At 46.9% G+C, this 16,236-nt stretch overlaps 2 protein-coding genes across 4 annotated transcripts in view; one reads left to right on the forward strand and one right to left on the reverse strand.

Annotated features, from left to right (window-relative positions):
• ZYG11A (zyg-11 family member A, cell cycle regulator) overlaps window positions 1-1,519 on the forward strand; it is a 59,425-nt gene extending 57,906 nt beyond the window's left edge. The window contains exons 14-15 of the mRNA XM_011973882.1: window positions 1,210-1,369; window positions 1,507-1,519. Of these exons, the coding sequence (XP_011829272.1) occupies window positions 1,210-1,369; window positions 1,507-1,519 (173 nt within the window). The remainder of the gene's footprint in view (window positions 1-1,209; window positions 1,370-1,506) is intronic.
• A 947-nt stretch (window positions 1,520-2,466) lies between these two features.
• Window positions 2,467-16,236, reverse strand: part of ECHDC2 (enoyl CoA hydratase domain containing 2) — a 22,163-nt gene continuing 8,393 nt past the window's right edge. Inside the window, exons 4-10 of one of the 3 annotated variants that reach the window (XM_011973775.1) lie at window positions 14,593-14,679; window positions 13,280-13,372; window positions 11,805-11,861; window positions 11,418-11,605; window positions 5,256-5,306; window positions 3,840-3,887; window positions 2,633-3,007 (exon numbers count right to left, since the gene is read on the reverse strand). In XM_011973775.1, the coding sequence (XP_011829165.1) occupies window positions 2,930-3,007; window positions 3,840-3,887; window positions 5,256-5,306; window positions 11,418-11,605; window positions 11,805-11,861; window positions 13,280-13,372; window positions 14,593-14,679 (602 nt within the window). In that variant the 3' untranslated portion in view covers window positions 2,633-2,929. Of the gene's footprint in view, window positions 3,008-3,839; window positions 3,888-5,255; window positions 5,307-11,417; window positions 11,606-11,804; window positions 11,862-13,279; window positions 13,373-14,592; window positions 14,680-16,236 lie in introns of all 3 variants that reach the window. The other 2 variants (XM_011973776.1, XM_011973777.1) reach the window with 2 other exon arrangements.

Raw genomic sequence — 16,236 nt, forward strand, 5'->3', positions numbered from 1 at the left:
GAAACTCCGTCTCTACCAAAAAATACAAAAACTAGCTGGGCGTGGTGGTGTGCACCTTTACTCCTAGCTACTTGGAGGCTGAGGTGGGAGGACTACTTGAGCCCAGGAGGCAGAGGTTGCAGTAAGCCGAGATTGCACCACTGCACTCCATCCTGGATGACAGAGTGAGACCTCATGTCAAAAGAATAGAGGGGTGGAGGAAAGAGAAATATATTCTTTTACTTTTTTGTGTGTGTGTGTGACAGAGTCTCACTGTGTCGCCCGGGCTGGAGTGCAGTGGTTCTATCTCGGCTCACTACAACCTCTGCCTCCCAGGTTCCAGCAATTTTCCTGCCTCAGCCTCCTGAGTAGCTGGGACTACAGGCACATGCCATCACGTCCAGCTAATTTTTACATTTTTTAGTAGAGACGGGGTTTCACCGTATTCGTCAGGCTGGTCTCGAACTCCTGATCTCCTGATCTGCCCTTCTTGGCTGCCCGAAGTGCTGGGATTACAGGTGTGAGTCACTGCACCTGGCCTTTTTTTTTTTTTTTTTTTTTACAATTTTGGGTGTCTATCTTTGGCATGTTTCCTGTTATGTGAACATGACATGCTGTGTATGTGAGTGAGCTTGTAGGGCATGGTGGGACTTCCGCATTTGCAGGCAGTGTTTAGATGAAAGATTGTATGTAATGATAAATCTGAATCCCTCCATTTTATTTGGGTGGGACCATGACCAAAACTGGCAGAAGAGGAAAGGCCAGAAAGAGACTTTGCCAAAGAGTTCACCGAGTTTTCTTACCCAGCATGAAGCTTTTCTGAAACCAGCTTCAACTACAGTATAAACTGTATCAGAAGCTTGTTTCACAAGCCCTGCGGAGCTGCTTTGAGGAATAGAGTGTGAATTCCTTCCTCGCCTTATTGTTGACTGTTAATGAACATGTTTTGTCATTTATCTGTTTAAGTTTTTCAGAAAATAAAAGTAAGGTTTTGTTGATTAGCACATTTTAAGACTAGATTTTTGTGCTTTTAGCTGGCTTGGTTCAGATTCTTAACTAGAGTACCATGTACTCTAGTTCCTCAAATGAGGAAGAAGCTTATTCTTATTCTAAACCATGTTCCAAACTATTACCAGAGTCCAACCAGATAAGCAGAATTTGTAACCTTACTTCCTTCCATAGTCCTTAAACTGTACTGTATTTTTTCACACTTTTGCATGATTCCAAAAGGGTATCTTCCTGACCTGGGTTCCAGCACTTCAGAACATTGTTATCAGATGCTAGCTTATGCTGATGTGAGGATGTGTTATGGGAACCAGTGTGTTAAGTCCAATTCTGTACAAGACATCCCTTCAAGTTCTGTGTCATTCACAACAATCCTCATGGGTAGGTGAGTTTTATTTTCCTCACTTAACAGATGAGAAAAAGGAAGTTCAGTAAGGTGGTGAGTTTCCTGGGTTGTCATAGCTGGTGTGGTTTGTGCTGACTGTAAAGGCCTGGGCTCTCCTGTGTTACTCTTCCTTCCAGGATGCAAGCATAACCCTGGGAGCACATTTGTATTTTGCAGAAATCGGCAATGTTATTTACATTGTATCCATGCCCATGGTTTAGTGACTCTAGGCCAGGCCCAGGCTCAGCTTAGCCAGAGCTCAGATCCAGTTGGAGGATGACTGCAAGGCCATAGCTTAAGACGTAGCCTTGGTACCAGAGGAGGGAGGGGTACTGGGACCAGTATGGTTATGTATCAGCCTGCTCTTGGTTTTCTAAGTGTATCAACCTCTTCCTCACCTTTGCTCATGCTGTGTCAAACTTCCTCTTCTGTCCTTGAAATGTTCCTTAATCCTTCAGGCTTCAATTCCAGTGTTACTTGCCCATTTCCTGATCCTCCCTTCTTTCCATTAGAGTTAGTTGCCCCCTTCTTCTCAGTGCTCCTAACTGCTATGAAAGAGTCTCCTGGAGGCTAGGTGTAGTGGCACACACCTGTAATCCCAGCACTTTTGGAGGCCTAGGTGGGTGAATTGCTTGAGCCTAGTAGTTCAAGACCAGCCTGGGTGACATGGCGAAATCCTGTCTCTACAAAAAATACAAAAATTAGCTGGACATGGTGGTATACGCCTATAGTCCCAGCTACTCCAGAGGCTGAGGTGGGAGGATCACTTGAGCCTGGGAAGTGGAGGCTTCAGTGAGCTGAGATCACACCACTGCGCTCCAGCCTGGATCCTGGGTGGCAGAGTGAGACCCTGTCTCAAAAAATAAAAAGATTTTTCTGCCACCCTATAGTTTACAAAGGGTTTCACAGTGATGATTTCATTTGGTTCTCACAAAAACACTGTAAGTTAACAATTAAAATGTATTTATTGACTATGAAGTGTTTTTATTTTGCTAAATCTTCACAAGTTTTGTTTTGTGGGTGAGGAAGCTGAGGCCCCGAGTGTTTAAACAATTTGTCCGAGGTTATACAGCAAGTAACTGGCAGAGACTGGGATCTGCAGTTTGACTCCTGACACATGTTCAACCAATGTCAGAGTTTATTTATTACCTCTGTTGTCCACAGGAAGAAACTAGGGGTACCTTAAACTCTTTTGACAGCTCTAGTGAGTGAGTGCCTGATAACTAAGAGAGGTCAGGGGCTGAGAGCCAATGAGACCAAGACTCAGAGAGATCTAATTTAATTCTTTATCATTCAAGTAGCGAGACAGGCATTTTCCAAAGCAAACCCAACCCTCGTGATTATTTCTAGCCAGGGTGAAGCTAAGGAAGGCAGCAGTAGGTGGTAGGATCAGCACCTTGGTTCTAGGCATCACGCCAGTCATTTTATCTCCATCATCATCCTTGTGAAGAAACGGAAGCCTGGAGAGGTGAAATAATGAAGGCAGTCCGGCCACAAATCTTCCTTCTGGATCCTGCTCTTCAGGGCATGCATCTCCCAAGCTGAAGGTTAAAGTGGGGGTCATTCACCAACAAATGTGGGGGGCCGCTTCTCCCTGAAGGCTGCCATGCCCTCTAGCCGGTCCCGGGTTGGAATGTTCTGCAACAAGGTACAAAATATTAGTTTTGGGGGAGCAGGGCCGGAGGCCCAGAAAGAGTTGCTTAAGCTTGTCCAGCCCATGACAAAGCCAGGGTCCAAGTGTTTTCATTGTCTCTGGACTCTGGTCTTGAGGCATGCAAAGGTGTAAGCCTCCGTGGCTGCTTTGTCTCCTGGGGAAGACAGGCCAGCCTTTGTATCTCTGCGCCCCATAGGCATTAGCCTCCCCTTGCACACTGCTTTCATGCTTTCATGCCTCCAGAGAGCTCACTGCCTTCTGCAGTGTCTGACGTGAGGCTGCTCAGTAGAGAAGAAAAATTCTTTACAGTAAGAAATCTGGCTTTGAATCCAGGTTCACACTAGTTTCTCCAAGTCCCAGCACCCCTTAGGAGTATTTTGGGTATCTGTTAACCTGGAGATTAGCATCTCTTACTCACCCATGAGTAAGAGATTTAAGAGGTCAGTCCCAAGTGTACACCCTTACATTGAACACAGCTTGCAGGCTACAACCAAGCCCTTGACCTCCCAACTCCAGCCTGGCCTTTACAGTGGCAACTGATACAAAGGCAAAAGAAGTGCTTCTTCCTCTTAAGGACCTGTGTTCTGTGATTCTCGGCATTAAGTGGGCAGGTTGTACCCCAGTACATTAGATGGTTGAGGGAAAAGTCCCAGAGAGAAGCACTGTAGCTGTCCTCAAGCCACTCCAGGTGACTTATGCGGGAGGATGGATGCGGTCAGACTGTGTTGAGAGGAACCTTCTAAATTGGTCATGTATTATACAAAGTCCCTCCAGCCTGGCCCAGCCTATGTTAACAAGCAGGCATGGGCTACATACCTGGGCATAGCACATCCCTTCAATGGCCATCCCAGATGCAATGTCCACCTGCAAGAAAGAAGTGCTCCCTGGATTGGTCTGACCTTGTCCATCTTCACCCACACTGGAAGCCAGCCCACCCCGTTACCTACAGACATCTATGTGAGCAGAGATAGCTATGAGAAGGAATTCCCTTCCTAGAGAAGGAACACCATAACTATGACAAAACAGTGCTGGGAGAAACCAGACAGACTGAGACATTTTGCCAGAGGAGTTCAGTGTTCCTCCTTCCCATCTGGCTGCCTCACCATGCTTCCTGTCACCCCTGTTAATTCCTGGACCTTTATGACCTCGCCCCTGGCAATTGCTCCAGCCTCTAGGGCTCACTGACTGGCACTTAAAAGCCTCGTTCTAAGAGAAGTACCGTGCGCGTGAACTCAATTTTCACAGCAAGGGTTAGTGTCCCTATTCTACAGCTGAGAAACCTGAGGCATAGAAAGGTGAAATAGTTTGTTGAAGTTCACAACAGTATGTGGAAGAGCAGGTCTTTGAACCCAGACAGCCCAGTGCCAGTGCTTCGAACTTGCACACAGTCCTCTTCCCTCACTCTCATCTGGTCGAGCTGCTTGCTTATCCTCCTCTGTGCCTTTGCTCATACTTTTCCTCTGGAATTCTTATCCTTCCCACAGTCCAACTGTAGAAAACATTCTTTAACCCAGCACTGCCCAGTATGGTAGCCACTAGCCACATGTGGCTGTCAAGCACTTGAACTGTGATTAGTGGGAAGGAGAAATTGAGCATTTTACTTTTAATTTAAAAGCCACACGTGGCTATCATAATGGACCACAAAGCTCTAACCTCTCTGGGGGTGTCAGCATGGTGCCATTATCCTAGATTTGTGTCTGTAGCTGCCCCCTCCCATCTTGGGGGCAGTGACCATGTTTAACTCATCTATCTGTATCCCAATTGCCAGCTTTGGTCTGGATTCAGTATGTGATGAGTGAATGGATGGGTGAGTTGGGGTGGGCAGATGGATCAGCCACACCCAAGGCATCACCCCAAGCCCTGCCCTGAGGCCACATTACTGACTGCCAGCACAAACCTTGCCGCATGGACTGGGAGCCACACGGACCCGGGTTCTTCCTACTCACTTCCTCTGAGACCTTGGGCAAGTCATTTACCCCTTCTGAACCTCAATCTCCTCCTCTCTCCAAGGGAGAAAGATGAGGATAGAATATAAACAATAATATCATCTGGCCAAACTTCCAGTTTGCAGATGGTTAAACTGGGGTAGAGAGCGAGGTCAAAGTCTGTTAGAAGAGTCCACTTCCTGAGTTCTTTCCAGCTGTGCTGTCAGTCTGTCTGAGCTCTGAAAGCACTGCGTCCCAGCCATGACCAACTTCAGTGGCCCCAAGTCCCAACCCAAAACGCTCTCACCTCCATTCCTCGGTCAATGGCTACTTTGCCCAGCCGCACAGCAATGGGGGCCTGGGGAAAAGCAAAGTCTTGGTTGAGGAGGGGCTCAAGGTTGATAGTTGCAGGTCTGAGGTGCACAGCTTTGTTTTGAAGGAGGGAGGCAGATGTCTGGGTCTAGTTCCAGCCATTCTACTGACACGTAGTTTCTTTAGCGTTAGTCCTATAACCTGTTAGCTGAGGTTCTTTTTCCATCATGAAATAAGCCAGCCTCTGACCCTGAACACCTGGGTTTCAGGTGTCCTTCCAACATGCACAACATAACTAGTTTATAAAGTGCTTTCCTCCCCACGGACTCATCTAATGGTGCTACCCACACTTCCAGCTGGTGTCATCACTGATCACCCATTTTACAGCTGGGAGATTGCAGTGCAGGGAAGTGAAGCACTTGGCTGTGTTTATCCAATCATTGGTGAGACTTGGATTGGACTCCCAGCCAGCTTTCCCACTTCCTCAACCTCATTTCAGCAAATGCCAGCCTCTGTGGTAAGCAGGTTTCACGCCAGCAGAGTGAAACAAAGTCAGGGTTAGGAGCTTGGGCTTTCCAGTCGACAGGGCTGAGGTGAAATCCTGGTCTGCTGGGCGGTGCAGGGGTGGGGGTGGGTGCGTTTTAATACAGCCACAGAGAAGCAACAGTGTCTGCTTTGTCACTGGCCTTGGTTCCACACCAGCCCTAGCACTCCAGTCTCAGCCCCACTTTCAGGCAAGGAGGAATTACTCCCTACATCATATTATTTGAAGTGTTTAAAACTTGCTCAGGAAAAGTCAATTTTTAAAGTATATTAGCATAAAAACTATAAATGAAAAAGCTAGCTACATAAAAATGAAGAACTTCCAATTGGGAAAAACACCGTGAATAAAAGACAAAAGTAAAAAACTGGGAAAAACGGCTGGGTGCGGTGGCTCACGCCTGTAATCCCAACACTTTCGGAGGCCAAGGCGGGTGGATCACTTGAGGTCAGGAGTTTGAGACCAGCCTGGCCAACATGGCGAAACCCCATGTCTAATAAAAATACAAAAATTAGCCGGGTATCGTGGTGGGCCCCTGTAATCCCAGCTATATGGGAGGCTGAGGCGGGATGCTTAAACCCGCGAGGCAGAGGCTGCAGTGAGCTGAGATCGGGCCACTGCACTTCAGCATGGGTGACAGAGTGAGACTCTGTCTAGAAAAAAAAAACTGGGAAAAAGAATTATAATGCTTATGACAGATGAATGTCCTTGATTTACAAACATGTTAGTATAAAGTAACTTTTAAACCATTTACAAAAGCGTATGTAAAGGTCCTTCACCGGAAAAGAAATATGAACATGAAGGATGTCCAGCAGCTACATGCTTGAACGGCAAAACAGTGAGGTACTGTGCCCTTTAACCTCAGACCAGCAAATACTAAAATAGCAATAGGCCTACTACTGCCGAGACTGGGGAAACCAGTATTTACATACATTATTGATAGAAAAGTAAAAGAGTATGCCTCAGGAGAGCAATTTGGCAAAAACTGGAAAAATGCTGGTGTGCATGCTCTCTCAGAGCTGTGGCTCCTGTAGGCACTTTTATATTAACTCCACCTGTCTTGTGGTAGCAAAAAGATAGGAACAACAGAAAGGTTTAGTGTTGGGGTACTGGTTAAATGTACCCTAAAAAAGGGTAGGGAAGAATAGAAAACAAAACCTTTGTTTCGTTTTATTTATTTATTTATTTTTTATTATTATTATTTTTTTGGAGACGGAGTCTTGCTCTGTCGCCCAGGCTGGAGTGCAGTGGCCGGATCTCAGCTCACTGCAAGCTCCGCCTCCCGGGTTTAGCCATTCTCCTGCCTCAGCCTCCCAAGTAGCTGGGACTACAGACTCCCGCCACCTCGCCCGGCTAGTTTTTTGTATTTTTTAGTAGAGATGGGGTTTCACCATGTTAGCCAGGGTGGTCTCGATCTCCTGACCTCGTGATCTGCCCGTCTCGGCCTCCCAAAGTGCTGGGATTACAGGCTTGAGCCACCGCGCCCGGCTGTTTCGTTTTATAAATGAAGGTCCTCTAAGTCATTTCTTGTCCTCTAAGTCATTAAAAGGAATTTATTTAAATATGTAAGCATATGTGCATAATACACGTCCTTCCATATGCAATGGAAATTTCTGGAAGAGTATGGAAGCTTAATAGTGATGATCTGGGGGGAGAGAGGGATTGGGGAATGAAGGGCTGTTTGGGTTGGCTTGTGACTGAAGGGTTACTGGGATGTGGGACTTCCGCTTTTAAAACTGGGATAGCCACAGGTAAACCAGGACTAGCTGGTCGTCTTGCCTTTGATTTTTACCTTATGCCCTTCTTACTCCTCTGTTCTTTTAGATTTGCTTGCCATATGGATGATTATTTAGGTAACTACCCAATAAAGTAATCTTAGCCAGATTACACAGCACAGGCGTGCTGTGGCTCATGCCTGTAATCACAGGGCTTTGAGAGGCTGAGGCAGAGGATTGCTTGAGCCCAGAGAGTTTGAGACCAGCCTGGGCATCACCGTGAGATCCCATCTCTACAAAAAATAAAAAATTAGCTGGGCGTGGTGACTTGCACCTGTAGTCTCAGCTACTCAGGAGGCTTAGGTGGAAGGATCACTTGAGCCTGGGAGGTCAATGCTCCAGTGAGTTGTGATCATGCCACTGTGCTCCAGCCTGGGCAAAAAAAAAAAAAAAAAAAAAGTACCCTTTAATTAAAGAAAGTTAAAAATAGTATGTACATATGTTTGTGAGTGAAAACAGCCAAATTCTAGCCAAGTCAGTAGCTTGCACCTGTAGTCCCAGCTATTCAGAGGCTGAGGTGGAAGGATGGCTCGAGCCCAGGGCTTCAAGGCTGCAGTGAGCTATGATCGTGCCACTGCACTCCAGCCTGGGCAACAGAGCAAGATCCTGTCTCTAAAAAGAAAATTAAAAAACACAGCCGAATCCATTTCTCAAAGTGTAATGTGTATTTACTATTTAAGAAAGAAATCTGATGCAAACTGAGGATATTGACAGTTTTTTTCTGGGCTGAGAAAACTCTGGAACCATTTGCTACCCTATCAGAGTGATTTGTCCACTAGATGGTGGCCATCTACACTATCCCTGGCTCCCACCTATCTGGGAACCTTTATTCTGAGCACCCAGTAACATAGGTGGAAGTTGAAGTTTCGTTTTTCAGGTTGACCCAGAAGGTCTCAACTGTGGGATTACTCACGCCAGGACTTGTTTTTGGTAGACTGGTGTTTTGGTATACAAAGCTACTTTTAAGTACTGAAAATATCAGTAATTATATAGTACCATTATTTCAATATATTTGGAAATCTGAATTGTTTTGTGATTGTTATTTAGTTAATGCAAAAAGACAAACCCTATAGTCTACAGGTCTAGGTGTGAAAGCTGCAATCAGCCACTCCCTTGAGTGACCCAGAGTTCTGTATTAGTTCAGAGACTTTCTAACCAAGTGTAATAGAAACCTGACAGCATTAATACTGTCTAGGCAACAGCATCAGACTCTTCATTTATATATGATGAAACTTTAAAAAAAAAGACAAATGCTTTCAAAAAGCTATAGTCCTGACCCCCAAATTAAAGAAGATCTGTTTTAAGAAGTATTAGGATTATTTACATTTAAGAGACAGGAAAGAAAGGATTTTTGTTCAAAATTATACTATTTTATTTTAGTAACAATCTTGCTCTGTCAATTGGGCTGGAGTGCAGTGGTACGATCTCGGCTCACTGCAACCTTCACCTGCCGGACTCAAGTGATTCTCATGCCTCAGCCTCCTGAGTAGCTGTAATTACAGGCATGAGCCATCTTGCCCAGCTAAATTTTATAATTTTAGTAAAGACGGGGTTTTGCCATGTTGGCCAGGCTGGTCTCAAACTCCTGGCATCAAGTGACCCACCTGTCTTGACCTCCTAAAGTGCTGGGATTACAGCAATGAGCCACTGTGCCCAGCTTCTTTTCTTTTTTAATACAAGTGAGGTCTCACTATGTTGCCCAGGCTGGTCTAGAACCCCTGGTCTCAAGCAATCCTCCTGCCTCAGCCTCCCAAAGTGCTGGGATTATAGGCTTGAGCCACCATGCCAAGCCAAAATGGTTACTTTTGTATGATTAATTCAATATACGTCAATATTAAAATGATGTATGGTTAACTTTGTTTTGTGATAGGTTTGTAAATGTTTATATTTGAAATGCATTAAATATTTAGTTTCAGTTTTTAAAATTTTGTACATATTTTACTTTTTTTTTTTTTTATTCTGAAACAGAGTCTCACTCTGTTGCCCAGGCTAGGGTGCAGTGGCACGATCTCAGCTCACTGTAACCTCCGCCTCCTGAGTTCAAGTGATTCTCCTGTCTCAGCCTCCCAAATAGCTGGGACTACAGGCACATGCCACCATGCCCGGCTAATTTTTGTATTTTTAGTAGAGATGGGGTTTCACCATGTTGGCCAGGCTGGTCCCGAACTCCTGACCTCAGGTGATCCACCTGCCTCAGCCTCCCAAAGTGTTGGGATTACAGGGTGAGCTACCACACCTAGCTTACTCTCTTAAAATACCTTTTTTATATTGCATTCTGTATTGTGCAAAATAAATGCCAAAATACCAGTGTTGTTTTTTTTCTAATACTGCAATCACTCTTTGTGATCTTGATGAGCAAGTCACTGAACTTTTATGGGTTTTCTCACAAATAAAATGGGGATAATCAACTCAACTGGATTGTTCTAAGAGTTGAGACACTGTATTAAGGCATCTAGCATTGTAGGCTAAGACAAATTTATTATAAATTAGTCTAACCTAGCTCCATTTCAGCCACTTTTAATCTTTATGGAAATTTGGGATTTCCTCTACTCAACCCCCTCTATCCTGGGTCCCCTTAGAGTTGGGAGAAGCCAGCAGACCCTCGCAGGGCCTTGGAGACCCCAGACAGCCAGATCCCAGATATCCCTGCTGAGGGTTTTGGGCCCTCAGCTGGTAGGGTTGTGCCTGGGCAGAGCCTAACCTGCTCCCTAGTGAGCATGGTACCTTTTTGGGGTACCATGCTGAGAGGTTATTATTTGAGGATTTTTAAATTTTTTTCTTTTATTTCAATAGATTTTAGGGAACAGGTGGCTTTTGGTTACATGGATAAGTTCTTTAGTGGTATTTCTAAGATTTTGGTACACTGTACCCAATGTGTAGTCTTTTATCCCTCACCCCCTCCCATGCTATTTGAGGATTTCTTTAATGAAGGTGTTTTTTTGGTTGTTTTTTTGCTTTTTGTTTGTTTTTAGCAATGGGATTTCACTTTGTTGGCCAGGCTGGAAGTGCAGTGGTATGACCAGCTTACACAGAGCTGCAGTAGCAGCTTTAAATTCATGGGTTCAAGCAATGCTTTTTCCCAAATAACTGGTATTACAGGCTCAAACTACCACATCTGGCTAAAAAATGAATCCTGGCCAGGCACGGTGGTTCATGCTTGTAATTCTAACACTTTGGGAGGCTGAGGCGGGAGGATCACTTGAGTCCAGGAGTTTAAAACTGCAGTGAGCCATGATTGCACCTCTGCACTCCAGCCTGGATGACAGAGTGAGACCCTGTCTCTTCAAAAAAAAAAAAAAAAAAGCTTAATACATGTCCTGCATGTTGTATTTCAAGAATATCTCCAGCAGGCAGTATGGTAGGAAATATGGGTTGGAAGTTCTGCATCCATTTTAGAATCTTGCTTTTTAGTCTTTGGGGTTTAAGGCTGTGCTATACAGTATAGTAGCCACAAGCCACATGTGGCTATTAGCATTTGAAATGTGGCTAGTGTGAATGAGGAACTACACTCATTTTCTCTAATTTAAATCTTTTGACTAGTGGCTCCCATACTGGATAAGCACAAGTATAGACCATTTATCTCATCTCAGAATGGTCTACTGGACAGTGTTACATTCGGAGGGCTTTCAAGCCCATTTGGTTCCAGTCCTTTGGAATTCCATTTACATTACATTTTAATTCAGAATTAAAATTTGACTTGTGTTTACTGGATCGTTAAACTCTGAAGAAGGCTAATCATATGTCTCTGAGTGAATGGAAGTGCAGCCCAAGGGGCACCCTGCCCGACACTTGCCTCCCCCATGACTCCGGCCCTCCCTGCGGTGCCGAGCTGTCACCACACCTGGGGCAGGATCTCCTGGGCCAGTGCTCGTGCCCGGTGGTAGGCGGCGTCACCCTCCTCATTCTGGGCCACAGCGTGATTCACCAGCCCCAGTGCGTGGGCCTCTCTTCCACTAAGTCGTCGGCCCGTGAAGATGAGCTCCTTCGCCAGGGCCACCCCCAGACAGCGTGGCAGCCTCTGAGTCCCTCCTGCCAGGATGGAGGGGGCAGGGTGTGAATCAGCATGGGAAGTGGGAACCCAGAGAAGGCCCAGGCTGGGACTCAGCCAAGACTTCTCAGAGGAGCAGAGTTCAGATAGGAGGGCAGAGCCCGGAACAGAGGGCAAAAAAGGAAAGCAGCGAAGGACCCTGATGGGGTAGATTTGGGCAGGTGCTGTAGTTCCAATTACCTGCCCCCGGGAGGAGCCCTCGCGTGGTCTCAATCAGTCCCATGATGGCCGAGGAAGCTGCTCAGATAGAACAGAGTGAGGCCTCCCTCCCCCATCCGGTCCCTCAGTGCTAATCCCTGGGACCGCACCTGTCTCTGCTCTCTACTCTAGCCACTTCCCCCATGGTCTGGCCACAGCCAGGACTCTCCAGACTATGCCTTTGGAAGAGCCCTAGCCCAGAAGTCAGGAGCCCAGGCCCTTATCTCACCACACCCCTTTGGTGGAGTTGTGTCACTAGCAAGTCTCTCACCCTTCCCAAGCCTCAAAGGTGGAAGAAAGATGGCTGGCCCTCTTCTGTCTGCTTCAGAGAGCTGCTAAAGATCACGCAAGGTACGACGCTGGGAGCAGAGAGTTCCCAGGAGTGCCCCATACCGATTTGTGGATTACTATTAATAGGTTCTCTGGCTTAGCCCTGGCCTGACCTAGAGTGTCAGTGACTCCTGCTTCTGCTACGGTTGTCTCTCCCAGCTTTGTCACAGCCTGAAATTGCCCTGACTGTTCCAGTCCGTGTCCTCCTGAGTTTTTGCTTCCTTCCTTCAAGAAACTTGCCTTGACTGACGCACGCCCCCAGGTCTGTCTCCTTTTCTGAATTCCCTCAGCATGGGCCATGTGAACGTGGGCAGAAGGGAGTGGGTTTTACATGGACTCCCTCGTAGTCTTCCCCAAACCATGTGAGTCAATCGCCTGAACATGGGCATGTGAGAAGCAGAGTTGGGGCTAGACCAGCCTGGTATTTTGGTGCCTGGACACCTGGTCAGTTCCTTCTCTTTGATCTGCATTGTGTAGACAGAAGCGACTTTCATGCCTGGAGTTACACATTTTTACATGTCTCCTGGGGTGGCAGGAGAGAGCAGGTCGGGGGAGAAGAGAGGACATTCAGACTTTGCCTAACTGCATCCAAGAAGGCTGCTCCTAATCACCAGGTCAGTCACCTGAAAAAATGATCCAGTTATCTTCTTTGTCCCCTCCCACTCTTCAAACAAAGCTTAATTACTCAGAACAAGTAATGCAAATTTGGCTGGTGCCAGTATTCCTGCCCAGGCACCTTTGTGATGAACTCAGCCATTGACAAACTATCCCTGGGGCTCACCTGTTTCTGAAACATGGCAGGTAAGTCTGACTTGGACAGAATGGGAGGATTGGACATTGCTCTTTGACCTCCTTGGCTCCTAAGAGCAATTGCTCTGAGGTTGGTCAAATATTCCCAAAATGAAGGAAACAGGTTCTGACAGGTCACAGATACTACAGCAGTTAGTGGCTGTACCAGGAGGGGAAGCAGCTTCTGCCTGAGCACCCTCTGTGCCCTGCCTTGCCTTAGTTTTACTTTTGGTTTGAAGCCAAGAACAGTGGCTGACTGCAGAGTGCCCAGACTCACCCTGTTGCACTCACCCCCAACTCCCTAGCCCCACCCTCTGCCCCCAGTCCTGGCCCAGTACCTGCCACTCGGAGGTCACAGGCCAGGGCAAGCTCCAGGCCTCCGCCCAAGGCAAACCCATCCATAGCCGCAATGGTGGGTGCAGGGAAGGCTGCTGTGGAGAGGAAGAAGGGCTCAGCCTGCGAGGCCCTGGTGGGACCAGGACAGAGACTCAAGGCTGGGGAAGGGAAAGCTGGTTGGGACAGAGGCCTCAGTGGACCCAGGTCTGGGGACATTACATGGAGCCTCAGCCAGATTATCTTATTTATTTGTTTAATTTTTTTTTTGGTACGGAGTCTTGCTGTGTCACCTAGGCTGGAGTGCAGTAGCGCGATCTTGGCTCACTGCAACCTTTGCCTCCCAGGTTCAAGCGATTCTCCTGCCTCAGTCTCCTGAGTAGCTGGGATTACAGAGGTGCGCCACCACACCCGGCTAATTTTGTTTGTTTGTTTTTAGTAGAGACAGGGTTTCATCATGTTGGCCAGGCTGGTCTTGAACTCCTGACCTCGTGATCCGCCAACCTCGGCCTCCCAAAGTGCTGGGATTACAGGCGTGAGCCACTGTGCCTGGCCTCTTTTTTTTTTTTTTGAGAGGAGTCTTGCTGTTGTCACCCAGGCTGGAGTGCAGTGGCACAATCTCAGCTCACTGCGACTTCTGCTTCCCGCAGCCAGGTTATCTTAGAAGCCAATTTTCCCTTTAGGGAAAGTTATGGAATCAGCCAGGGAACAGGAATGGGAGGATGGGCTGGATGATGCCTGTGTAGGCCTAATCTGCTGGCCTCCCTGGCACCTGCCTTTCTGTGTGCCAAGCCCTGTGCTGGGTGCTAGGAACTGGGAACACAGAATGAATCAGACATAGCCCTTGTTCCCATGGGGCTCAGTCTCATGGGGAAGACAAAGTGTATCAGGCATTAGTGACCCAGGATCATCAGTGCTCCAATAAAAGGAAGCTCGGAGGGTGGGTTGGGAAGGCTTCCTGGAGGAGGAGATACTCGGGGGCTTGAAGGATGAGTAAAAGTTCAAGTAACCAAGAAGGGGTATACCAGGCAAAGGGAACAGCAGTTGTCAAAGCCTGAAAGCATGCTTGGGGAAACTGACTTGCTTTGGAATGGCCAGGCTTGAACCCTGAGGGTAGACGCAAAAGCTGAAGAGCCAGAGCTCCTTCTCTGGGAGAATTGCCCTCTGTCATCCTCCCCCAACCCCCTGGGAGAGGCATCTGTCTTCCCACAGAACTCCCAACAGAAAGAAGACTCTCCTTAGATGCTGGTGGGGTGGCGGGGCTGTCATCGGCAGGGACCCCCAAACCCCCTCCTCCACCCCACACCCAGATCCTCACCGATGTCATTCATCAGGCCCCGGAGTCGCTGGACAAACACCCCCACCTCTGCTTCACTCATCTGTTCCCGCTCCTTCAGGTCTGCACCTGCAGATGGCAAGGGGTTGGTACCAGCCCTCAGGAAAATGGCACTTTACGGAATCCCAGGCGGTTAAAGGATCCAGCAAAGAAGACCTGAGGACAGGCAGCCAGCGAGGAAGGAGAAACACCAGGAACCCGGGCAAGGAAGTCAAGGGAAAAGAGCAGCATCAAATGAGGGTGTGACAGCAGAAAGGTGAACTGGACTCCATCAAAACAGAAACCTTCTGTGCATCAGAGGACACTATCAACAGAATACAAAGACAACCCACAGAAATGGCTGGGTGCAGTGGCTCATGCTTGCAATCTTAGCACTTTGGGAGGCCAAGGCAGGTACATCACCTGAGGTCACTAGTTCAAGACCAACATGGTGAAACCCTGTCTCCACTAAAAATACAAAAATCAGCTGGGCATGGTGGCAGACACCTATAATCCCAGCTACTCAGGTGGCAGTCAGGAGAATCACTTGAACCCAGGAGGTGAAGGCTGCAGTGAGCCAAGATCGCGCCAACTGCACTCCAGCCTGGGTGACCAGAGAGACTCCGTCTCAAAAAATAAAAAAGAAAAGACAACACACAGAATGGAAGAAAATATGTGTAAATCATGTATCTGATAAAGGATTAATATCTAGGATATATAAAGAATACCTCCAACTCAACAACAAAACAATCCAATTCAAAAATGGGCAAAGGGCCAGGCACAGTGGCTCACACCTGTAATCCCAGCACTTTGGGAGGCCGAGGTGGGCACATCACCTGAGATCATGAGTTCGAGACCAGTCTGGCCAACATGGTGAAACTGTGTCTCTACTAAAAATACAAAAATTAGCCAGGTGTGGTGGTGGGCACCTGTAATCCCAGCTACTAGGGAGGCTGAGGCTGAGGCAGGAGAATCGCGTGAGCCTGGGAGGCGGAGGTTGCAGTGAGCCAAGATCATGCCACTGCGCTCCAGCCTGGGCAACAGTCTCAAAAAAAAAAAGAAAAAGGACTTGAATAGACATTTCTCCAGAGGAGATATACAGATGGTCAATAAGCACTTGAAAAGTTGCTCAATATCATCGTCATTAGAAAAATGCAAACCAAAACCACAATGAGATATTACCTCACATCTATTAGAATGGCTTTCAAAACAAACAAAAAGTTGGCATGGATGTGGAGACATGGAACCCTGGTGCATTGCTGGTGGGTTCCAAAAAGTTAAACAGAATTACCACACAATTCTAGTCCTAAGTATATACCCAAAAGAGTTGAAAGCAAGGACTCAAACAGATACAGTCTCTCCTTATCCGTAGGGGACTGGTTCCGGGACTCCCTCAGATACCCAAATCCACAGATGCTTAAGCCCCTTGTATAAAATATTGTAGTATTTGCAATATGACCTATGCTCATGTATCCTCCTGTATACTCTAAGCCAGGGGTGTTCAATCTTTTGGCTTTCCTAGGCCACATTGCAAGAATTGTCTTGGGCTACATATAAAATACACTAACGATAACTGATGAGCTAAAAAAAAAACCACCAAAAGAACTCATGTCTTAAAGTTTACAAATTTTTTTTTTTTTTTTTTTT

The sequence above is a fragment of the Mandrillus leucophaeus genome, unplaced genomic scaffold (assembly GCF_000951045.1).
Source record: "Mandrillus leucophaeus isolate KB7577 unplaced genomic scaffold, Mleu.le_1.0 Scaffold14, whole genome shotgun sequence".
Classification (NCBI taxonomy): domain Eukaryota; kingdom Metazoa; phylum Chordata; class Mammalia; order Primates; family Cercopithecidae; genus Mandrillus; species Mandrillus leucophaeus.